The sequence below is a fragment of the Pristis pectinata genome, chromosome 17 (assembly GCF_009764475.1).
Source record: "Pristis pectinata isolate sPriPec2 chromosome 17, sPriPec2.1.pri, whole genome shotgun sequence".
Lineage (NCBI taxonomy): Eukaryota > Metazoa > Chordata > Chondrichthyes > Rhinopristiformes > Pristidae > Pristis > Pristis pectinata.
In genome coordinates this window covers 13,018,841-13,040,759 of record NC_067421.1, presented here as the reverse complement: position 1 = coordinate 13,040,759, position 21,919 = coordinate 13,018,841, and the positions used below count along the sequence as shown (strand labels likewise).

The following is a 21,919-nucleotide window of genomic DNA, read 5'->3' as shown; positions in this document are numbered from 1 at the left end:
GGCTTTAGGGGTCGTGCACGATTACCTCGTGGAGTGGGCACAGTGGGGATGCACGAGTCCAGCAGTTGTGGTGGGTGTTCATCACGGGGATTTAACAGCAGAATGACTCACGGTGTTGTAGCTGCTCACAGACGGGGTAGAACAAGGGAGAGGTGAACCAGAGGGGGGAGTATAGAGCAGGGTGGGAAGGAGTGGGTGGTTCTGTGTGTGAACATGGTCACGGAGGAGCAAGAACCAGCAGTAATTCAAGAGCCAGGACATAATGTTGCAGATCTATAAAACTCTGGTTAGACCACACTTAGAGTATTGCAGTCAGTTCTGGTCACCTCAGTATAGGAAAGATGTGGAAGCTTTGGAGAGGGTGCAGAGGAGAGTTACCTGGATGCTGCCTGTATTAGAGAACATGTCTTATGAGGAAAGGTTGAGTGAGCTGGGGCTTTTCTCTTTGGAGCAACGGAGGATGACAAGTGACTTGATAGAGGTGTATAAGAGGCATAGACAGAGTGGACAGCCAGCACCATTTTTCCCAGGGCTGCAGTGGCCAATACCAGAAGACATCCATTTAAGGTGAGTGGAGAAGCGTTTAGGGGAGATGTCAGAGGTAGATTTTTCACACAGACAGTGGTGGGTGCCTGGAACGCACTGCCAGGGGTGGTGGTGTGGTTGATACAATAAGGAAATTTAAGAGACTCTTAGGCAGATGGATGTAAGAAAAATAGAGGGTTCTGGGCCGTGTAGGAGGGAAGGGTGAGATTGATCATGGAGTAGTTATATATAGGGTCGGCAGGACATTGTGGGCTGAAGGGCCTGTACTGTGCTGTGCTGTTCTGTGTTCGATGTTCTACTTGTTAGTGTGTCAAGGGAAGTGACAGAAGTTAATGGAAAAACATTGTAGAAATACATGGATGTACAGGGAAGGAGGAGTGGGAAAGAGGTGGGGAAACGGGAAGGGACGGGCATCAGACAGACCCTGTTAATGCACCACAGGAGGCACAGAATGATCCTGTGTCTCCAGCAGTGGTGGTGGTCAGAGATGTAACAGCTGACTCCAAGAGACCCCTCCCTTTCTCTACCCCCTCCATGAGCTGACCCCTGTGTTCACCTACCACCTTCTCCAGGGGTCCATCTACAATGTACATGAGCCACAACCTCCAGTGACTGACCAGCTTGCCCTCCTGCCTGCAGTAACTCTGTGGCTCAGAGATGTTGGTAAAACTTCACTGTCATAAATCACAGAAGCTGCAGCTCTCCTTTTGATCTGACACTGTTTGCACTCACTCCCTCCCCTCCCCTCCTGGCCTGGGACGTTATGTTATTTCTTATCAGAGTCTTTGGTTTAAAGAAAATTGCTAAACATGGAGTCACAAAGTGATAGAACTGTACAGCACAGTAACAGGCCCTTTGACCCATCACCTCCATGCTGACCATGATGCCTGTCCAGGCCAATCACATTTGCCTGCATTACACCTGTATCCCACCAGCCCTTCCTGTCCGAATACCTTTCAATCACCGTAATTGTATCTCCCTCTATCACCTTCTCTGGCAGCTCTTTCCCTCTACCCACCACCCTTTGTGTGTAAAACCTACCCTTCAGATGTCCTTTAAACTTCTCCCCTCTCACCTTAAAGCCGTGCCATCCAGTTCTAGACTCCCTTACCCTGGGAGACAGATTCTGACTATCTTTCCCATCTATGTCCCTGATAATTTTATAAACATCCACAAGGTCGGCCCTCAGCCTCCTACGCTCGAGTGAGAATAAACTGTGTAGAACTATCCGCCAGGAATTTTCGCCAAGACACCGGTGCACGTGTGGGATTCCTCTACCGTCCTGTGTGGGGTTGTGGTCCACAGTGGAGACACTCTGTGGTCACCCACGGAGCATGGGCTCTCCTCCGTGACTGCCACCCCTGGGCCCCCTTCCTAGTGCCGGCGGGCCACAGCCCAGCTCCAGGGAAGGCTCCTGGGTCCAACCTCACCTCTGGCCAGGATGTGGGCAGGGACCACATGAATAAAGGCTTTAGTCTGAGACATCTGCTTCTTTTTACTTGGAATTTGGGAACGGTGTGCTGACCTCAGGAGTGGGGTCCCTGTCTGGAAACTGGGAAGATGTTGATGTTTGGCCTTCTCCAACTGGGCAGACACCAGACTCACTGCATTAAGCAGCCTGACATAGTTGCTCATCAGAGGGGGGAGGGTTTGGGGGAGGTGGGTGAATGTTCTGTTGGGCATCCTGCCCGTTTTGTCTGTGGAATGGAAAGACTGCAAGAGAAGTCCCAGCCCCTTCTTCTCACCCTTTGGTTTCCTTGCTGTGGTATTTGTGGTTTGAGACAAGAGTGAGATACAAGAAGTGTGACACCAGGCGTGTTTGAATGCTCTCAGATCAACTTTAATAGATTATAGAAGATACACGTCCACCATCTTAGTGTTAACTGTGCCACCGGCGATGTCATTGAAAACGACCTTTGAGTACAATCAATTTTGGGTTTAGAAGTATGGCTTTAACTAGAAACAACACTGTGAAGAAGTAACTACAGAAATGTTGTGGGCCACCCAAAGGATTGAATCACTTGGAACAGATCAGATTTTTGCTCAAGTTCCACAAGTGAGGCTTTAAAGAAAGCCAGGGCTGAGGGAACGAACAACATCCCAATAGGATTTGAACCTGATATTTCAATGGGGTTCCCAAGAGCTGCCACATTAAAAATTTGGAGAGGATCTGAGGAAAATGGACACAGATAATTCCAAATTTTAATTTCTGAGGTTATGGGAGGAAATTCACAAACCAGAACTTGCTTTCACTGGGAGGATGATTGAAGTGATGAAGGTCTTTAGCTTCCCGAGTGGCACAGATAACGTTAGACTGTGAGAACAGGAGAAGGGGTGTTGGATGTAAATGAGATTATTGATTACATTAACAGAGTTGGTATGGAGTTCAATGATGTTTAGAGTTCCTGCAAATAAAATGCACAACATAGTCTAGGCGGAAAATGTCATACAAAGTCAAGGAAACTTGTAAACACATGAACACATTGAGCTCCTATTTACAGCGGGACTGGTCCATGTTGAGATGTTCAAGATTGTATTTTGCTTTAGAGAAGCAGATGGCTGCTTTGCGATCACATTCACAGATAAACTTCTGACATACACTATTTTTTCCTGGAAAGAAAGATATGGAAATAATCAACACACTGCCCGTAGATCGTGAAGGAATGAAAGATTGTTTTAATATTTTAATATCCTTTGATATTTCAGCATCTGTTGAATTTGTATGTGTAGTTGTTCCAGTCTTTACTTCAATGCTCTGTAAACTGTCTAAAATATTCATTGTAAATTATGCTTTTTACTTCCTCGTGTTGACCTCATCATTTCTGGATGTCATTGATCCTTTTAGACTGATGCCAGACATGAACTGACAACAGAATAACAAATCCTACCAGGGTCTACACCACAGTGATCGCGACATCATTGTGGACAAGTTTCTTGAAGAGTCCCTGGCGATCACCGACCCTTCACCACTGATCTGGCCCCAAGTTGCAGCCTTGGCTCTTTCCCCTGAGTCAGAAGTTTCAGTCCCACTGCAGTGACGTTAACCCAAGCTGCAGGGCTGATGTTCCAGTGCGGTTCTGAGGGAGAGCTGACCTGACTGAGGTGTTCCTTCTCTCCCAAGATGTTAAACTGAGCACATTTTTATCTCACCATGGAGAAGACTGTGTGTTACAGAAGAGCTGGGGAGATCCCTCTGACGTTGTGGGCAACACTTATCCCCCAACTATCAGCAGTAAGATGCTTTGTTATGTCCTGAGGTGAAGGGCAGCAGGAAGATCCCTTCTTTCTTTCACCTGAATCCATCTTCTGCAGATTGGAATTCAAAACCACAGAAGGAATCACAGGACAGATGGAGAGGGTGTGTCCTGTCCCAGTGGGGACTAGAACCGGGGGCCACAGTCCCAAAATAAGGGATAAGCCATTTAGGTCTGAAACTTGGAGAAGTTCCCATCCTTCAAGTCCCATTTAAATTTTCCCCTCTCACCTTAAACCTATACCCTCTAGTTTAGACTCCCCTACCCTGTGAAAAAGACTGATCATTCATCTTGTTTATGTCCCTCATAATTTTATATACCTCTGTGAGGACACCCCTCAGCCTCCTATGTTTCAGGGAAAATAAGTCCCAGCCTATCCAGTCTCTCCTTATAACTGAAGCTCTCCAGCCAAGTAACATCCTCGTGACTCATTTCTGCACCCTTTTGACCAGAACTGCACACAGTACTCCAAGTAAGGTCTCACCAGTGACTTGGTACAGTTCCAAAATGACATCCCAACCCCTGTACTCAGTGCCCTGACTGATGAAGGCAAGTATGCCAAATGCCTTCTTCACCACCCTGTCTACCTGTGTCTCCACTTTCAGGGAACCATGTACTTGTACCCCGAGGTCCCTTTGTTCAACAAAACTTTCAGCACCGTACCACTTACTGTGTACATCCTGCCCTGGTTTAACTTCCCAAAATGCTTTCCATCACACTTGTCCAAGTTAAGTTTCATCTGCCATTTGTTGGCCCCACTTCCCCAGTTCATCCAGTCCTGTTGTAATGTAAGATAACCTTCACTGTCCACTACACCACCAATCGTGGTGTCATCCAAATCATTAATATAGATAATAAACAGCAGTGGACTCAGCACCAATCCCAGTGGCACACCACTGGGCACAGGCCTCCAATCTGAACAACAGCCCTCCACCACCACCCACTGACTCCTTCCACCAAACCAATTCTGTAACCAATCTATAGCTTACTCTGGATCCCATGTGATCAAACCTTCCAGACTAGCCTACCATGTGGGACCTTGTCAAAGAACCCGCTAAAGACCATGTAGACAACATTGACAGCCTTGCCCTTGTCAAATTGTTCATTACATCTTCAAAAAGCTCAATGAAATTTGAGAGACATGATTTCCCAGGTGCGAAGACGTGTTGACCATCCCTTATCAGTCCTTCCTATGCAAGTGCTGGTAGATACTGCCCCACAGAATCCCCTCAAGTAACTTTCCCACCACTGATGTTAGGTCATTACCATCACTTTGGCCCCACCATCAACATTCTGGGATCACTACGGCCCAGGGACTAAACTGGAAACAAACACAGTGGTTACAAGAGCAGGTCAGAAGTTAAACATCCTGCAACGAGTGATTCACTTCTTACACCCCAGAGCCTTTCCACCAGCGACAAGGCACAAATCAGGAATGTGATACCCTCCAGCGCCTGGATGAGTGCAGCTTCCAAAACCCGGAAGGAGCTCGTCATCATTTAGGACGAAGGTACTGAGTTGATTAGAACTCTGTCTGTATGGATGGCATGCAAAACAAAGTTTGTCACTGTATCCCAGTACATATGACAATAATAAGCCAAAGCAAACCATCTACGTCAACATCCGCCATCAGCACACTGCGCTATCCATGGAATGCACTCGCCAGTCTACCTCAACTGCACTTCCCAAACCTATAACCTTTACCACCCAGAGGCCAAAGGATCAGCATCACCTGTGGGTCCCTCCAAATCACACACCATCCAAACATGGAAATATAACCCGTTCCTTCATCATCACTGGGTCCAAATCCTGGAGCTCCCAACTCAGCAGCATTGTGGGAGACCCATCACCAGGAAGGCCACGGTGGTTCCAGAAGGCGACTCAGCACCACCTTCTCCCAGGCACTGAGGGATGAGCGATAAATGCTGGCCAGGCCACCAGCACCCACATCCAGTACAAGAATAAAAATAACACATTGAGGCGCCCTCTGATCGTACTCACTGCTGCATTGAATAGTCCCCGCTTTTGAGCAGCTGTATTTGTAGTATATCATAAAGGGAGAATAAACGCCTGTGCACTGATGTTTCTCCGCAGCTTTCCCATAGCAGTTGTCATGGGTCTGACAGCACCTGAAATACGATACATTACAGTTAGTAGAAAACACATGGTCTATAATCAACAGAACACTGTTAGCGACAGCTTCCAGCTCCACACACGTCCCGTGCAGTGGAAGAGTCAGGAGGTGATCTGAGCTGAGCCAACCTGAGCAGGTTTCTATCAACATTGGAGCTGGGGAGGTGTTCAGGAGACTCACTGAACTTGGAACCAGGAACTGCTGGGAGACAGGCAGGGATGTGGAGAGGACTTCCTGCAAGTCACGTGGCCACAGCAGACTCCATAAGATGAGCAATGTTAATTTTCTCTGTTTTTACCTTTTCCTGTAGATTATGTAGGGTCACCTTAGAACAATAGACAACAGCTGGATGGACCAGCTGGTTCCCTCCCTCTTCTTCTCTTCCACTCTCCTTATTAAGGTCGTTGCTGGGGCATGGTTTTCACTTGTGTTGACACAATCGAACCTTCTGCAGAATCCCCCAGGAGGACAAACCCTGGAAGCAGCTGCTTTGGTCTTGCTGTGTTCCACCACAGAGGACTGAGGTCCTGTACAGACAGATAGACACTGCAAACCAAACACTAGCCGGCGTAGCATTACTGGAGCACTGAAGTCAACAGACAGTGACTGGCTCCCAGCACCGGCAAATATCATTGTCCCCAGCCCTCAGCAGGGAAACCTTCATCCCTTGCTGCCCCAATCTGTAAACCGTCCCAAGGGATCACTGCAGGACGGAAGGCGTGTCGAGATCTCGGCTCCCATCTCAGAAACCATCACTGGAGAGGCTCGAGCAATGCAGCATGTTTAAAATATGATGCAGCTAATTCCCGGACAAAGACCACATCACCGACTCAATGGAACCCATTCTTGGATTGAATGAGGTACCAACCCAAAAAGGAATACACGGCCATGTTGCACATCAGCGGAAACCTAAATCAAGTCTGAGGTGCAACAACCACAACTAAAAGCAAACAGTTAAAAACATGTCCAACAATTGTCCGGTCCAATCTTTTCCAGGACACACGACCGGTATTGATGTGGCCACAGCAGGCACCATAACCTCGCTCTGAACCCCAGGATATCAAGAGATCAGTCGCTTCCAGCACCAGACAGTCAGAAAAATATATTCCACAGTGCAGTGGAAGATACATTGTGATACTTTAAAGCCTCAGTGAAGATTCTCCTGCTGCCTCTGTAAATGGATGAGAACAATTCTCTGGGTCAAAACTAGTCGTGTCCTGCATTGGATGGTAACTGGTTCCTCAGAGACTTTTCTGTGAACCTACCGGTCTAGTTCATCCACTGGTGTCCCAGATCCACCAAGTCCACAGTAACAGCCGTAGTCACCAAATCTCCAATATGCACTGCAGCCAGGCATTAGGCACCAAATCATGTTACTGAACTGCCAGAGGTTCCTGGACTGAATGGAAGCGCTCTCAGCAGCAGCTACATCAGGGGAAAGAGGAACAGACAGAAACAAACAGGTTAGAAGATAAAGCAACCAACATGTAAAGCAAGGCTCACTCGAGGAAAGACTCCTTACCTGAGAGTAGAAGCACAACAAGCAGTCCCAACGTCTTCGTTTGCTCTGCTCTGTCCTGGAAATGACACTTGCCCGAATGCTCACTCATGCTCTTTATAATTAACCTCGATAAATATTGAGGTTCAATCCCTAGGTCATATCGTGGGGGCTGGTAACATGGATAAGATAAAGATAAACTCTCCTGTTGATACAGCTGGCCTCAGCTTGGCTTGGTTGGAGATAACAAGCCGATCCTGACAGCTTCCAGGCTGATACCAGCACAGGGAGAGGACAAGCATCACCTTGGCTTTGACGCTGTCCACAGTCAAATAGCCACAAGTCAGCCTGGGCTTCCACAAAGGAGGCCGAGAGTGGGCTGCTGGATGTGGAAGTGTGCTCCAGCCCTTGGAGAGAGAACACTGCAGGAGCTGCACGGTTAAATATCGCAAAGTAAACTTTAACAAGGATCTTTCATTAAGGAACAACAGCCCTGGTTTCATGTTCTGGTGTTGGAAATTGTCACCAGACCATTGGCAGCAGTAATCATTGGTGTAACACCAATACATAGTCATTCAATTTGGGCTTATTTGGGCTCAACACGCTTGAAAGTATCTGTTTCAGTTCACACTGCATCTGTAATTGTTCACACACTGCAGGATGAAAGTCTTTCTTTGCATTTAAATTCTTATCTCCTCCTACAGAAGTCTCCTCTGTTACCTTCCTTCTCTCAAAATACATTTTCCCCTCTCATTTCCTCAATCCCTCCACGACATAAACTCCTGATCCTCTCACGAGAGAGTCGTTCCACAGTTTACAATCTCCCTTGTATCTCACCTACTGAACCAACACAGGTCACTAAAACACCAAAACACATCACTTCAGCACAACCAGACGATACGTAAATGGGAGATCCCAATTCTAGCACCCCTTGGATGTAAGAGGTCATTTCAAGGAGAATAAAGTGGGTTTGGTGTTGGTGCAGTGGTTAAATTACTGGGTTCATAAATCTGAACCTGGGATTAATGGTCCAAGAGATGTTACTTCAAATCTCAACATAGTTGCTGTTTATCAATTAGTTTGTAATCTGGATTTTTAAGGAAGACAAAACAGTTCCCCATTAGTAATAATGACCTTGAAAGGATTATGTTGTAGAAACCTGCCCAGTTCACTAATGTCCTTCAGAGAAGGTGTTGGGGCAGGGAGATGTAGTTTGCAGACATGGTTTAGTAAGGGAGACACTAGGAATGATCAACCATAAAATGCCAGCCTTCAGTCTAGACCATGATTGCTGTATTTAAAATCTGACCTTAAGCATGAATCTCTGTGGTCGTCAGTGTGGGAATATGACACATGTGAAGCACCATGGGATACAGCCGTTTGAAGAGAGACCCATCAGGCCAACCTGAGACCGATGAGGGCAGCCAGCTCAGCACGGTGCGAGGTCAGGTGTCGACTCCAAGTGATTGTGGTTTCTCATTTGGCAGGAGTGTGACAGCCGGTTGTGTGTGTGTGTGTGCGCGCGTTGATGTGTCTGTGAGCTTGATTGTACAGTATGTGTGTGTGTGAGTGTGTGTGCGTGTCTGTGTGTGTGAGAGTGTGAATGTGTGTGTGTGTGAGTGAGTGAGTTTGTGAGTCTGTGTGTGTGTGAGCATGCACACGCATTTGTGTGTGTGTGTGTGTCCAATGGAAGCAAAGCTAGAATCATAGAATCATAGAACCATAGAACAGTACAGCACAATACAGGCCCTTCGGCCCACAATGTTGTGCCGACCTTTAAACCTCATCTAAGACTATCTAACCCCTTCCTCCCACATATCCCTCTATTTTAAATTCCTCCATATGCTTATCTAGTAATCTATTGAATTTGACCAATATACCTGCCTCCACCACCGTCCCAGGCAGCGCATTCCATGCCCCAACCACTCTCTGGGTAAAAAACCTTCCTCTGATATCTTGCTTGAACTTCCCACCCATTACTTTAAAGCCACGCCCTCTTGTTTGAGCATTAGTGCACTGGGAAAGAGGTGCTGGCTGTCCACTCTATCTATTCCTCTTAATAATTTTTTATACCTCGATCATGTCTCCTCTCATCCTCCTTCTCTCCAAAGAGTAAAGCCCCAGCTCCCGTAGTCTCTCCTCATAATGCACACTCTCTAAACCAGGCAGCATCCTGGTAAATCTCCTCTGCACCCTTTCCAACACCTCCACATCCTTCCTATAATGAGGCGACCAGAACTGGACACAGTACTCCAAGTGGGGTCTAACCAGAGTTTTGTAGAGCTGCATCATCACCTCTCAGCTCTTAAACTCGATCCCACGACTTATGAATGTTAACATCCCATAAGCTTTCTTAACTACCCTATCCACCTGTGAGGCAATTTTTGGGGATCTGTGGATATGAACCCCCAGATCCCTCTGCTCCTCCACACTACCCAGAATCCTGCCATTCACTTTGTACTCCGCCTTGGAGTTTGTCCTTCCAAAGTGTACCACCTCACACTTCTCTGGATTGAACTCTATCTGCCACTTCTCAGCCCAGCTCTGCATCCTATCAATGTCCATCTGCCGTCTTCAACAACGCTCCACACTATGCACAACACCACCAAACTTTGTGTCATCTGCAAACTTGCCAACCCACTCTTCTAACCCCTCATCCAAGTCATTAATAAAAATCACAAAAAGGAGAGGTCCCAGAACTGATCCTTGTGGGACACCGCTAGTCACAGCCCTCCAATCTGAATGCACTCCCTCCACCACAACCCTCTGCTTTCTACAGGCAAGCCAATTCTGAATCCACACGGCCAAGCCTCCCTGGATCCCATATCCTCTGACCTTCTGAAGAAGCCTACCAGGTGCAACCTTCTCAAACGCCTTACTAAAATCCATGTAGATCACATCTACTGCACTACACTCATCAATCTGCCTGGTCACCTCCTCATAGAACCCTACCAGGCTTGTGAGACATGATTTGCCCTTCACAAAGCCATGCTGGCTGGCCCCGTTCAGACCATGATTCTCCAAATGCCCATAGATCCTATCTCTATGAATCCTTTCCAACAGCTTGCCCACCACAGACATATAGGTCACTAGTCTATAATTCCCTGGACTATTCCTACTACCTTTTTTGGATGAGGGGACAACATTTGCCACCTTCCAATCCTCCGGTACCATTCCCGTGGACAACGAGGAGTCAAGGATCCAAGCCAACGGTTCAGCAATCTCCTCTCTTGCCTTGCAGAGCAGCCTGGGGAACATTCTGTCAGGCCCCGGGGACTTATCTGTCCTTATATTTTCTAACAGCTCCAACACAAAGCTAGAGGAGAACTCCAGGTTGAGGAAATGGAGAATTTACTGGACAGGTCCCAGAATGGAATTAGATCCCATGCCAGTAAAGCAGTTACCTACTGCCTACTGCCCCAGGAGGGGGGCAACCACGTCGCACTGGACAGTAGGGATACTTGCCGGTGAAGGAGTGTGAGTAGGTGACCGAAATGGGATCAAGTTGGGTCTCAACCATTGAAACATGGACACCGAACAGGGACCATTGCGGGAGGTGATGCCTTGGAATTGTCATGGCACCAACTCTCGATAATTGGTGTCACGTTACGGAGAAAGTGAGGGGAGTCACTGTGGGACCTGCCCTGCAAGCTCCTGGAAGATGTTTCAAAATCAGAGATTAGAAAATTGTAAAGCATGGAGACCATTGGAGTTTTGTTTGAATTGGAGAGTCGAGATGAGTGTGTGGGATCCGGCACTCCGAAACATTTAAGAGGTTAAGAAACATAAATATATGTATATTTGTATATAAATGAGAGAAAGAGAGAGAGAGAGGGAGTGAGAGGGAGAGAGAAGAGAGAGAGAGAAAGCATTGCGAAAAGGAGTCAGGCATTGAAGTGAATATTCAGTGAACAGGGGAAACCCTGGGTTGGTTTTTCTGGAATAACTTTGCAGGCTTTGCTACGTGACTGTGAGCGTTGTGTGAGGCTCAGCCTTTATCCCTATTCCTTCATCTTTCACGTCAATTTGATTTCTGCCCCCATTACAAAACTGTCTTTTTTCATTTGTTCGATATCTATATTAATACATTTCGAAGAATGGACCTGAATTCCAAAAGGTCCTGATAATTAGTTTACAGTGAATTTCTCATGAAATGCAAATCCTCAGTTCTGCTTAAGAACAGCTCTGATCTCATGAACTGCAAATGTACACATCTGCTTAACGACGGTTCGTATCTCATTGAATGTAAATGAGGGGCTCTGACAAATAGCAATTGGAACTTGAATTAAAATACAACGTAATGAGTTTCAAAGATGCAAGTAATGAATATTTCTGCGACCATCACCAATCATCCTTCCCCATACTCCACTCTCCAGAGAATATTCAGGGGACTGGACCAATAGACTCCCAACACTGAAATACAATGTGCCCCCATCTCTGCACTCTCCCTCAAGTTACTGGACACAACTTGCCCCTCACAACTTTATTGGAACATTGAAGGAGGAAATTACAATGGTGCAGCTGTGCAGACCCACAGGGGCATAAAGAGACCCGTTGCATACCAGTCTCCACATAAATTCCCATTGTACTGAGCAACCTTCTGTGACAACAGATACTCCACACCCTAGGACACAGGGAGGCTGGGGCTGTTCACAGACAGTCACAGGGCCACCAGTGGGGAAACCCTCAGTCCTCCAGATAAATCTGTTAGGATAATACAAGTCATCAGAGTTAAGCCCACTGTGTTATCCCAGTGCAGTGGGAAACACATTAGTGTCAGGAGGAGGTGGAATGGGGAGAGGACACCGGCACAGGTGAAGCACCGTGTGGGAGGAGAGGGAGACGTGGTTTTCACTGATGACCCCGGTGATACAGAGAGGGGAATTCACGGACGGCAGAAACAGCTACGGGAGAGGAAACGGTGCTGGGAGAGGCTGGGTGGATGCCGAGCCCAGGTGGCAGAACTGACGGCTCTGATGGAGGCATTAGAGCACAGAAAGAGTCAACCGTTAAATGTAAACGTGGATCATGTGTGGGCTTGAGGGGTTGTGCACGATTACCTCGTGGAGTTGGCACAGTGGGGATGCACGAGCCCAGCAGGTGTGGTGGGTGTTCATCACGGGGATTTAACAGCAGACTGATTCACGGTGTTGTAGCTGCCCACAGATGGGGTAGAACAAGGGAGGGGTGAACCAGAGGGGGGAGTATAGAGCAGAGAGGCATAGACAGAGTGGACAGCCAGCACATTTTTCCCAGGGCTGCAGTGGCCAATACCAGGCGACATCCATTTAAGGTGAGTGGAGAAGAGTTTAGGGGAGATGTCAGAGGTAGATTTTTCACACAGACAGTGGTGGGTGCCTGGAACGCACTGCCAGGGGTGGTGGTGTGGTTGATACAATAAGGAAATTTGAGAGACTCTTAGGCACATGGATGTAAGAAAAATGGAGGGTTCTGGGCTGTGTAGGAGGGAAGGGTTAGATTGATCATGGAGTAGGTATACAGTATATAGGGTCGGCAGGACATTGTGGGCTGAAGGGCCTGTACTGTGCTGTGCTGTTCTGTGTTCGATGTTCTACTTGTTAGTGTGTCAAGGGAAGTGACAGAAGTTAATGGAAAAACATTGTAGAAATACATGGATGTACAGGGAAGGAGGAGTGGGAAAGAGGTGGAGAAATGGGAAGGGACGGGCATAAGACAGACCCTGTTAATGCACCATAGGAGGCACAGAATGATCCCGTGTCTCCAGCAGTGGTGGTGGTCAGAGATGTAACAGCTGACTCCAAGAGACTCCTCGCTTTCTCTACCCCCTCCATGAGCTGACCCCTGTGTTCACCCACCACTGTCTCCAGGGGTCCATCTACAATGTACACGAGCCACGACCTCCAGTGACTGACCAGCTCACCCTCCTGCCTGCAGTAACTCTGTGGCTCAGAGATGTCGTTAAAACTTCACTGTCATAAACCACAGAAGCTGCAGCTCTCCCTTTGATCTGACACTGTTTGTACTCCCTCCCTCCACTCCCCTCCTGGCCTGGGTATTATGTCTTAAGCCTCATCAGAGGCTTTGCTTTAAAGAAAAAATGCTAAACATGGAGTTACAAAGTGATAGAACTGTACAGCACGGTAACAGGCCCTTTGGCCCATCACCTCCATGCTGACCGTGATGCCTGTCCAGGCCAATCACATTTGCCTGCATTACACGTGTATCCCACCAGCCCTTCCTGTCCGAATACCTTTCAATCACCGTAATTGTATCTCCCTCTATCACCTTCTCTGGCAGCTCTTTCCCTCTACCCACCACCCTTTGTGTGTAAAACCTACCCCTCAGATGTCCTTTAAACTTCTCCCCTCTCACCTTAAAGCTGTGCCCTCCAGTTCTAGACTCCCTTACCCTGGGAGACAGATTCTGACCATCTTTCCCATCTATGTCCCTGATAATTTTATAAACATCTATAAGGTCGGCCCTCAGCCTCCTACGCTCCAGTGAGAATAAACTGTGCAGAACTATCTGCCAGGAATTTTCACAAGACACCAGTGCACGTGTGCGATTCCTCTACCATCCTGTGTGAGGTTGTGGTCCACTGTGGAGCCACTGTGTGGTCACCCACGGAGCTTGGGCTTTCCTCCGTGACCGCCACCCCTGGGCCCCCTTCCCAGTGCCGTCGGGCCACAGCCCAGCACCAGGGAAGGCTCCTGGGTCCAACCTCACCTCTGGCCAGGATGTGGGCAGGGACCACATGAATAAAGGCGTTAGTTTGAGGCACCTGCTTCATTTTACTGGGAATTTGGGAACGGTGTGCCGACCTCAGGACTGGGGTCCCTGTCTGGAAACTGGGAAGATGTTGATGTTTGGCCTTCTCCAACTGGGCAGACATCAGACTCACTGCATTAAGCAGCCTGACATAGTTGCCCATTGGAAGGGGGAGGGTTGGGGGAGGTGGGTGAAGGTTTTGTGGGGCATCCTGCCCGTTTTGTCTGTGGAATGGAAAGACTGCAAGAGAAGTCCCAGCCCGTTCTTCTCACCCTTTGGTTTCCTTGCTGTGGTATTTGTGGTGTGAGACAAGAGTGAGATACAAGAAGTGTGACACCAGGCATGTTTGAATGCTCTCAGATCAACTTTAATAGATTATAGAAGACACACATCCACCACCTTAGTGTTAAAAGTGCCACCGGCGATGTCATTGAAAACAACCTTTGAGTAGAATCATTTTTGGGTTTAGAGGTACGGCTTTAACTAGAAACAACACTGTGAAGAAGTAACTACAGAAATGTTGTGGGCCGCCCAAAGGATTAAATCACTTGGAACAGATCGGATTTTTGCTCAAGTTCCACAAGTGAGGCTTTAAAGAAAGCCAGGGCTGAGGGAATGAACAACATCCCAATAGGATTTGAACCTGGCTTTGCAATGGGGTTCCCAAGAGCTGCCACATCAATATTTTGGTGAGGATCAGAGGAAAATGGACACAGATAATTCCAGATTTTAATTTCTGAGGTTATGGGAGGAAATTCACAAACCAGAACTTGCTTTCACTGGGAGGAAGATTGAAGTGATGAAGGTCTTTAGCTTCCCGAGTGGCACAGATAACGTTAGACTGTGAGAACAGGAGAAGGGGTGTTGGATGTAAATGAGATTATTGATTACATTAACAGATTAGGTATGGAGTTCAATGATGTTTAGAATTCCTGGAAATAAAATGCACCAAAGAGTCTGGAAGGACAGTATTTGTCATACAAATTCAATGAATCTCGTAAACACACGGAAACATCGAGCTCCTACTTGCAGCGAGATTTATTGATGTTTTTATTGTTAGGATTGTATTTAGCTTTAGAGAAGCAAATGGCTGCATTGCGATCACATTCACAGACAAACTTCTGACATTTGTGATTTCGACCTGGAAAGAAACATAAAGGAAATAATGTATGAGTTTAAATATATTGCCCTTGGATTCTGAAGGAAAGAAAGGTACTTTTTATATTTTAATATCCTTTGATATTTTGGTTTCCGTCTAAATAGTATGTGCATTGTTCTTATCTTCATTTCAATGTTCTGTAAACTGTTTAAAATATGAATTGTAATTTGTACTTTTTATTTCCTTGCGACAAGCTCATCATTTCTGGAAGTCATGGATCAATTTAAACTGATGCCAGACATGAACTGACATCAGAACAACAAACCCTATGAAGGTCTACACCACAGAGATCACTAAATGATTCTGGACAAGTTTCTTGAAGAGTCCCTGGCGATCACCGACCCTTCACCACTGATCTGGTCCCAAGTTGCAGCCTTGGCTCTTGCCCCTGAGTCAGAAGTTTCAGTCCCACTGCAGTGATGTTGCCACAAGCTGCAGGACTGATGTTCCAATGCGGTCCTGAGGGAGAGCTGATCTGACTGAGGTGTTCCCTTTCTCCCAAGAGGTTGAACTGAGCACATTTTTTATCTCACCATGGCGAAGACTGTGTGTTACAGAAGAGCTGGGGAGATCCCTCTGACGTTGTGGGCAACACTTATCCCCCAACTATCAGCAGTAAAATGCTTTGTTATGTCCTGAGGTGAAGGGCAGCAGGAAGATTCCTTCTTTCTTTCACCTGAATCCATCTTCTGCAGATTGGAATTCAAAACCACAGAAGGAATCACAGGACAGATGGAGAGGGTGTGTCCTGTCCCAGTGGGGACTAGAACCGGGGGTCACAGTCCCAAAAGAAGGTAAAGGCCATTTAGAACTGAAACACAGACTGTTTCCCGACCCGGAGGGCTGTGGACGCTCACTCTGATTTCACTCAAAACTGAAACTGATTGAACTTGGGGTATGAGAGGAATCCGGGGATATGGAAATGGGACAGGAAAGGCGTTGAGGTAGAAGATAAGCCGAGATCTTGAGAAATTGTGGAGCAAGGTCTAGGAGCCAAATGGCTACTGTTCTGGTGACGGAAGGTGTCGGCAACAGTTCTCTCAAGTGGCACTTGTTTATCAATGACCTACCTTCTGATGCTCAGTTTAGAATTTGGTCTCTGCACAAGACCTCGGCAATATCCACGCCCAGACTCTTAGCTGGTGCGTAATATTCACAGCACACGTGTCAGACAATGACCATCTCCAAAACAAAAAGATTAATCACATGCCCTTTACATTCAAGGTGACGACCAGCACTTTGTCCCCACCATCAACATTCTGGGACGACCACTGACCATTAACTGAATTAGAAGCATTAACACAGTGGTTACAAGAGCAGGTCAGATGTTAAACATCCTTCAATGAGTGATTCCCTTCTTACTCCCCAAAGCCTTTCCACCATCTACAAGGCACATGTCAGGAATATGATACCCTTCAGTGTCTGGATGAGTGCATCTCCCAAAATACTGAAGGAGCTTGGCAGCATTTAGGACGAAGGAATTAATTTGACTGGAACACTTTCCATCACCGTGGACATCCGCCATCGGCACACTGCGCTATCCATGGAATGCACTCGCCGGTCTACCTCAACTGCACTTCCCAAACCTATAACCTTTACCACCCAGAAGCCAAAGGACCAGCATCACCTGTGGGTCCCTCCAAATCACACACCATCCAGACATGGAAATATAACCCATTCCTTCATCATCACTGGGTCCAAATCCTGGAGCTCCCAACGCAGCAGCATTGTGGGAGACCTATCACCAGGAAGGCCACAGTGGTTCCAGAAGGCGGCTCACCACCACCTTCTCCCAGGCACTGAGCAGTGAGTGATAAATGCTGGCCAGGCCACCAGCATCCACATCCAGTACAAGAATCAAAATGATATATTGAGGTGCCGTCTGATCATACTCACCGCTGCACTCAATTGTCCCGGCTTTTGAGCAAGTGTATTTGTAGTACGTTACTTTGGGGTTATGCAAAACTGTGCACTTAAGTTCCTTCTTAGCTTTCTCGTAACAGTAGTCATGGGTCTGACAGCACCTGCAATATGATAGATTATATTTAGTAGAAAACACATGGTCTATAATCACAGAACACGCTTAGCGACAGCTTCCTGCTCCACACACGTCCCATACAGTGGAAAATTCAGGAGGTGATCTGAGCTGAGCTAACCTGAGCAGGTTTCCATCGACATCGGATTTGGGGAGGTGTTTAGGGGACTCACTGTGACATGTGGCTGCTTGGAACCGGGAGCTGCTGGGATACAGGCAGGGATGTGGAAGGCACTTCCTGCAAGTCACGTGGCCACAGCAGACTCCACAAGTTGAGCAATGTTAATTTTCTCTGTTTTTACCTTTTCCTGTAGGGTCACCTCACAACAATAGGCAACAGCTTGATAGACCAGCTGGTTCCCTCCTCTCCTACCCGGCGTAGCGTTACTGGAGCACTGAAGTCAACAGACAGTGACTGGCTCCCAGCACCAGCAAATATCATTGTCCCCAGCCCTCAGCAGGGAAACCTTCAGCCCCTGCTGCCCCAATCTGTCAACCGTCCCAAGGGGTCACTGCAGGACGGAAGGCGTGCCGAGATCTCGGCTCCCAGCTCAGAAACCACCACTGGAGATGCTCGAGCAATGGAGCTTATTTAAAATATGATGCAACTAATTCCCGGACAAAGACCACATCACCGACTCAATGGAACCCATTCCTGGACTGAATGAGGTACCAACCCGAGAAGGAATACGTGGCCATGTTCTAACCCAATAGAAGTTTAACTCAAGTCTGAGTCGTGACAAAGGCAACTAAAGGCAAACAGTTAAAAAAATCTCCAATAATTGTCCGATCCAATCTTTTCCAGGACACACAACTGGTATTCATGTGGCCACAGCAGGCACCATAACCTCCCACCAAACCCCAGGACATGGAGATATCAGTTGCAAGCAGAATAAAGACACCCAAGATGTATATTTCACAGTGTGTGGGAAAATATATTAGGAAACTTTAAATGTGAAAATTGAACAATCCTATTGCCTCTGTAAATTGATGAGAACAATTCTCTGGGTCAAAACAAGCTCTGGCCTGCACTGCATGGTAACTGACTCCATAGAGACCTTCCTGTCAATGTACCTGTCTAGTTCATCCACCGGTGTCCCAGACCCACCATACCCACAGTAACAGCCGTAGTTGTTGAATGTTCGGAGTGGTTTGCTGCCTGGGATCGTGCACTTAATCATTTTGCGAAATTCCCAGAGGTTCCTGGACTCAATGGAAGTGCTCTCAGCAGCAGCAGCTACATCAGGGGAAAGAGGAACATTCAGAAAGAAACAGGTTAGAACATGAAGCAACCAACGTGTAAAGCAAGGCTCACTCGAGGAGAGACTCCTTACCTGAGAGTAGAAGCACAACAAGCAGTCCCAACATCTTCGTTTGCTCTGCTCTGTCCTGGAAATGACACTTGTCCGAAAGCTCACTCATGCTTTTTATAATTAGCCTCGATAAATATTGAGGTTCAATCTCTAAGTCATGTCATGGGGGCTGATAACGTGGATAAATGGATAAGATAAAGATAAACTCTCCTGTTGATACAGTTGGCCTCAGCTTGGCAGGAGTGCAGCACTCCTTTGGCAGGAGTGTCACAGCCGGTTGTGTGTGTGTGTGTGTGTGTGTGTGTGTGTTGATGTGTCTGTGAGTGTGATTGCACAGTATGTGTGTCACTGTGTGTGAGTGTGAGTGTATGTGTGAGTGTGAATGTGTATGTGTGAGTGTGTGTGTGTGAGTGTGTGTGTGAGTGTGTATGTGTGTGAGTGTGTGAGTTGGAGATAACAAGCCGATCCTGACAGCTTCCAGGCTGATACCAGCACGGGGAGAGGACAAGCATCACCTTGGCTGTGACGCTGTCCACAGTCAAATAGCCACAAGTCAGCCTGGGCTTCCACAAAGGAGGCCAAGATGGGCTGCTGGATGTGGAAGTGTACTCCAGCCCTTGGAGAGAGAACACTGCAGGAGTGCTGCTTGGTTAAATATCGCAAAGCAAACTTTAACAAGGATCTTTCATCAAGGAACAACAGCCCTGGTTTTATGTTCCGGTGTTGGAAATTGTCACCAGACCATTGGCAGCAGTAATCATTGGTGTAACACCAATACATAGTCATTCAATTTGGGCTTATTTGGGCTCAACACGCTTGAAAATATCTGTTTCGGTTCACACTGCATCTGTAATTGTTCACATGCTGCAGGATTAAAGTCTTTCTTTGCATTTAAATTCTTAACTCCTCCTACAGAAGTCTCCCCTGTTACCTTCCTTCTCACAAAATACATTTTTCCCTCTCATTTCCTCAATCCCTCCACGACGTAAACTCCTGATCCCTTCATGAGAGAGTCGTTCTACAGTTTACAATCTCCCTTGTATCTCACCTGCAGGTCAATGAAGCCCCAAAACGCATCACTTCAGCACAACCAGACAAAACGTAAATGGGAGATCCCATTCCTTGCACCCCTTGGATGTCAGTGATCATTTCGAGGAGAATAAAGTGGGCTTGGTGATGGTGCAGTGGTTAAGTTACTGGGTTCGTAAATCTGAACCTGGGATTAATGGTCCAAGAGATGTTAATTCAAATCTCACTATAGCTGCTGTTTATCAATTAGTTTGTAATCTGGATTTTTAAGGAAGACAAAACAGTTCGCCATTGGTAATAATGACCACGAAAGGATTATGTGGTAGAAACCTGCCCGGTTGACTAATATCCTTCAGAGAAGGTGTTGGGGCAGGGAGATGTAGTTTGCAGACATGGTTTAGTAGGGGAGACACTAGGAATGATCAACCATAAAATGCCAGCCTTCAGTCTAGACCATGATTGTTATATTTAAAATCTGACCTTAAACTTGAATATCTATGGTCGTCAGTGTGGGAATATGACACACATGTGAAGCACCATGGGATATGGCCATTTGTAGAGAGACCCATCAGGCCAACCTGAGACCGATGAGGGCAGCCAGCTCAGCACGGTGGGAGGTCACATGCCAAATCCAAGGGATTGTTTTTTCTCAGTTGGCAGGAGTGTCACAGCCGGTTTTGTGTGTGTGTGTGTGTGTGTGTGTGTGTGTGCGCGCGTGCGTGTGTGTGTGCGTGTGTGTGTGTGTTGATGTGTCTGTGAGTATGAGTGTACAGTATGTGTGTCACTGTGTGTGAGTTTGAGTGGATGTGTGAGTGTGTGTGTGAGTGTGTGTGAGTGTGTATATGCGAGAGTGTGTGTGTAAGTGTGAATGTGTGTGTGTGCATGTGAGTGTGTGTGTAGGTGTCAGTGTGTGTGTGTGTGTGTGTGTGTGTGTGTGTGTGTGTGTGTGTCCAATGGAAGCCAAACTAGAATCATAGAATCATAGAACAGTACAGCACAATACAGGACCTTCGGCCCACATTGTCGTGCCGACCTTTAAACCTCACCTAAGACTATCTAACCCCTTCCCCCCACATATCCCTCTATTTTAAATTCCTCGATATGCTGATCTAGTAATCTCTTGAATTTGACCAATGTATCTGCCTCCACCACCGCCCCAGACAGCGCATTCCATGCCCCAACCACTCTCTGGGTAAAAAAACCTTCCTCTGATATCTCCCTTGAATTTCCCACCGATTACTTTCAAGCCTTGCCCTCTTGTATTGAGCATTGTTGCCCTGGGAAAGAGGCGCTGGCTGTCCACTCTATCTATTCCTCTTAATAATTTGTATACCTCTATCATGTCTCCTCTCATCCTCCTTCTCTCCAAAGAGTAAAGCCCCAGCTCCCTTAGTCTCTCCTCATAATGCACACTCTCCAAACCAGGCAGCATCCTGGTAAATCTCCTCTGCACCCTTTCCAATGCTTCCACATCCTTCCTATAATGAGGCAACCAGAACTGGACACAGTACTCCAAATGTGGTCTAACCAGAGTTTTATAGAGCTGCATCATTACCTCATGGCTCTTAAACTCGATCCCACGACTTATGAAAGCTAACATCCCATAAGCTTTATTTACTACCCTATCCACCTGTGAGGCAACTTTCAGGGATCTGTGGACATGAACCCCCAGATCCCTCTGCTCCTCCACACTACCCAGAATCCTGCCATTCACTTTGTACTCCGCTTTGGAGTTTGTCCTTCCAAAGTGTACCACCTCACACTTCTCGGATTGAACTCCAACTGCCACTTCTCAGCCCAGCTCTGCATCTTATCAATGTGCCCCTGCAATCTTCGACAGTCCTCCACACTATCCCCACCACCACCGACCTTTGTGTCGTCTGCAAACTTGCTAACCCACCCTTCTACCCCCCCATCCAAGTCATTAATAAAAATCACAAAAAGTAGAGGTCCCAGAACCGATCCTTGTGGGACACCGTTAGTCACAGCCCTCCAATCTGAATGCACTCCCTCCACCACAACCCTCTGCTTTCTACAGGCAAGCCAATTCTGAATCCACACAGCCAAGCCTCCCTGGATCCCATGTCCTTTGACCTTCTGAAGAAGCCTACCAGGTGCAACCTTCTCAAACACCTTACTAAAATCCATGTAGACCATATCTACTGCACTATACTCATCAATCTGCCTGGTCACTTCCTCAA

At 47.1% G+C, this 21,919-nt stretch overlaps 1 protein-coding gene across 1 annotated transcript; it reads right to left on the bottom strand.

Moving 5' to 3' along the window:
- Positions 1–3,037: 3,037 nt before the first annotated feature.
- On the bottom strand, positions 3,038–18,798 carry LOC127579611 (phospholipase A2, minor isoenzyme-like). The gene is made up of 4 exons (XM_052032501.1): positions 18,711–18,798; positions 18,451–18,613; positions 17,238–17,365; positions 3,038–3,156 (listed from the first exon to the last, which is right to left on the bottom strand). Exons 1-4 carry the CDS (start codon positions 18,796–18,798, stop codon positions 3,038–3,040), a joined length of 498 nt encoding a protein of 165 aa, XP_051888461.1.
- Between the last annotated feature and the right edge of the window lie 3,121 nt (positions 18,799–21,919).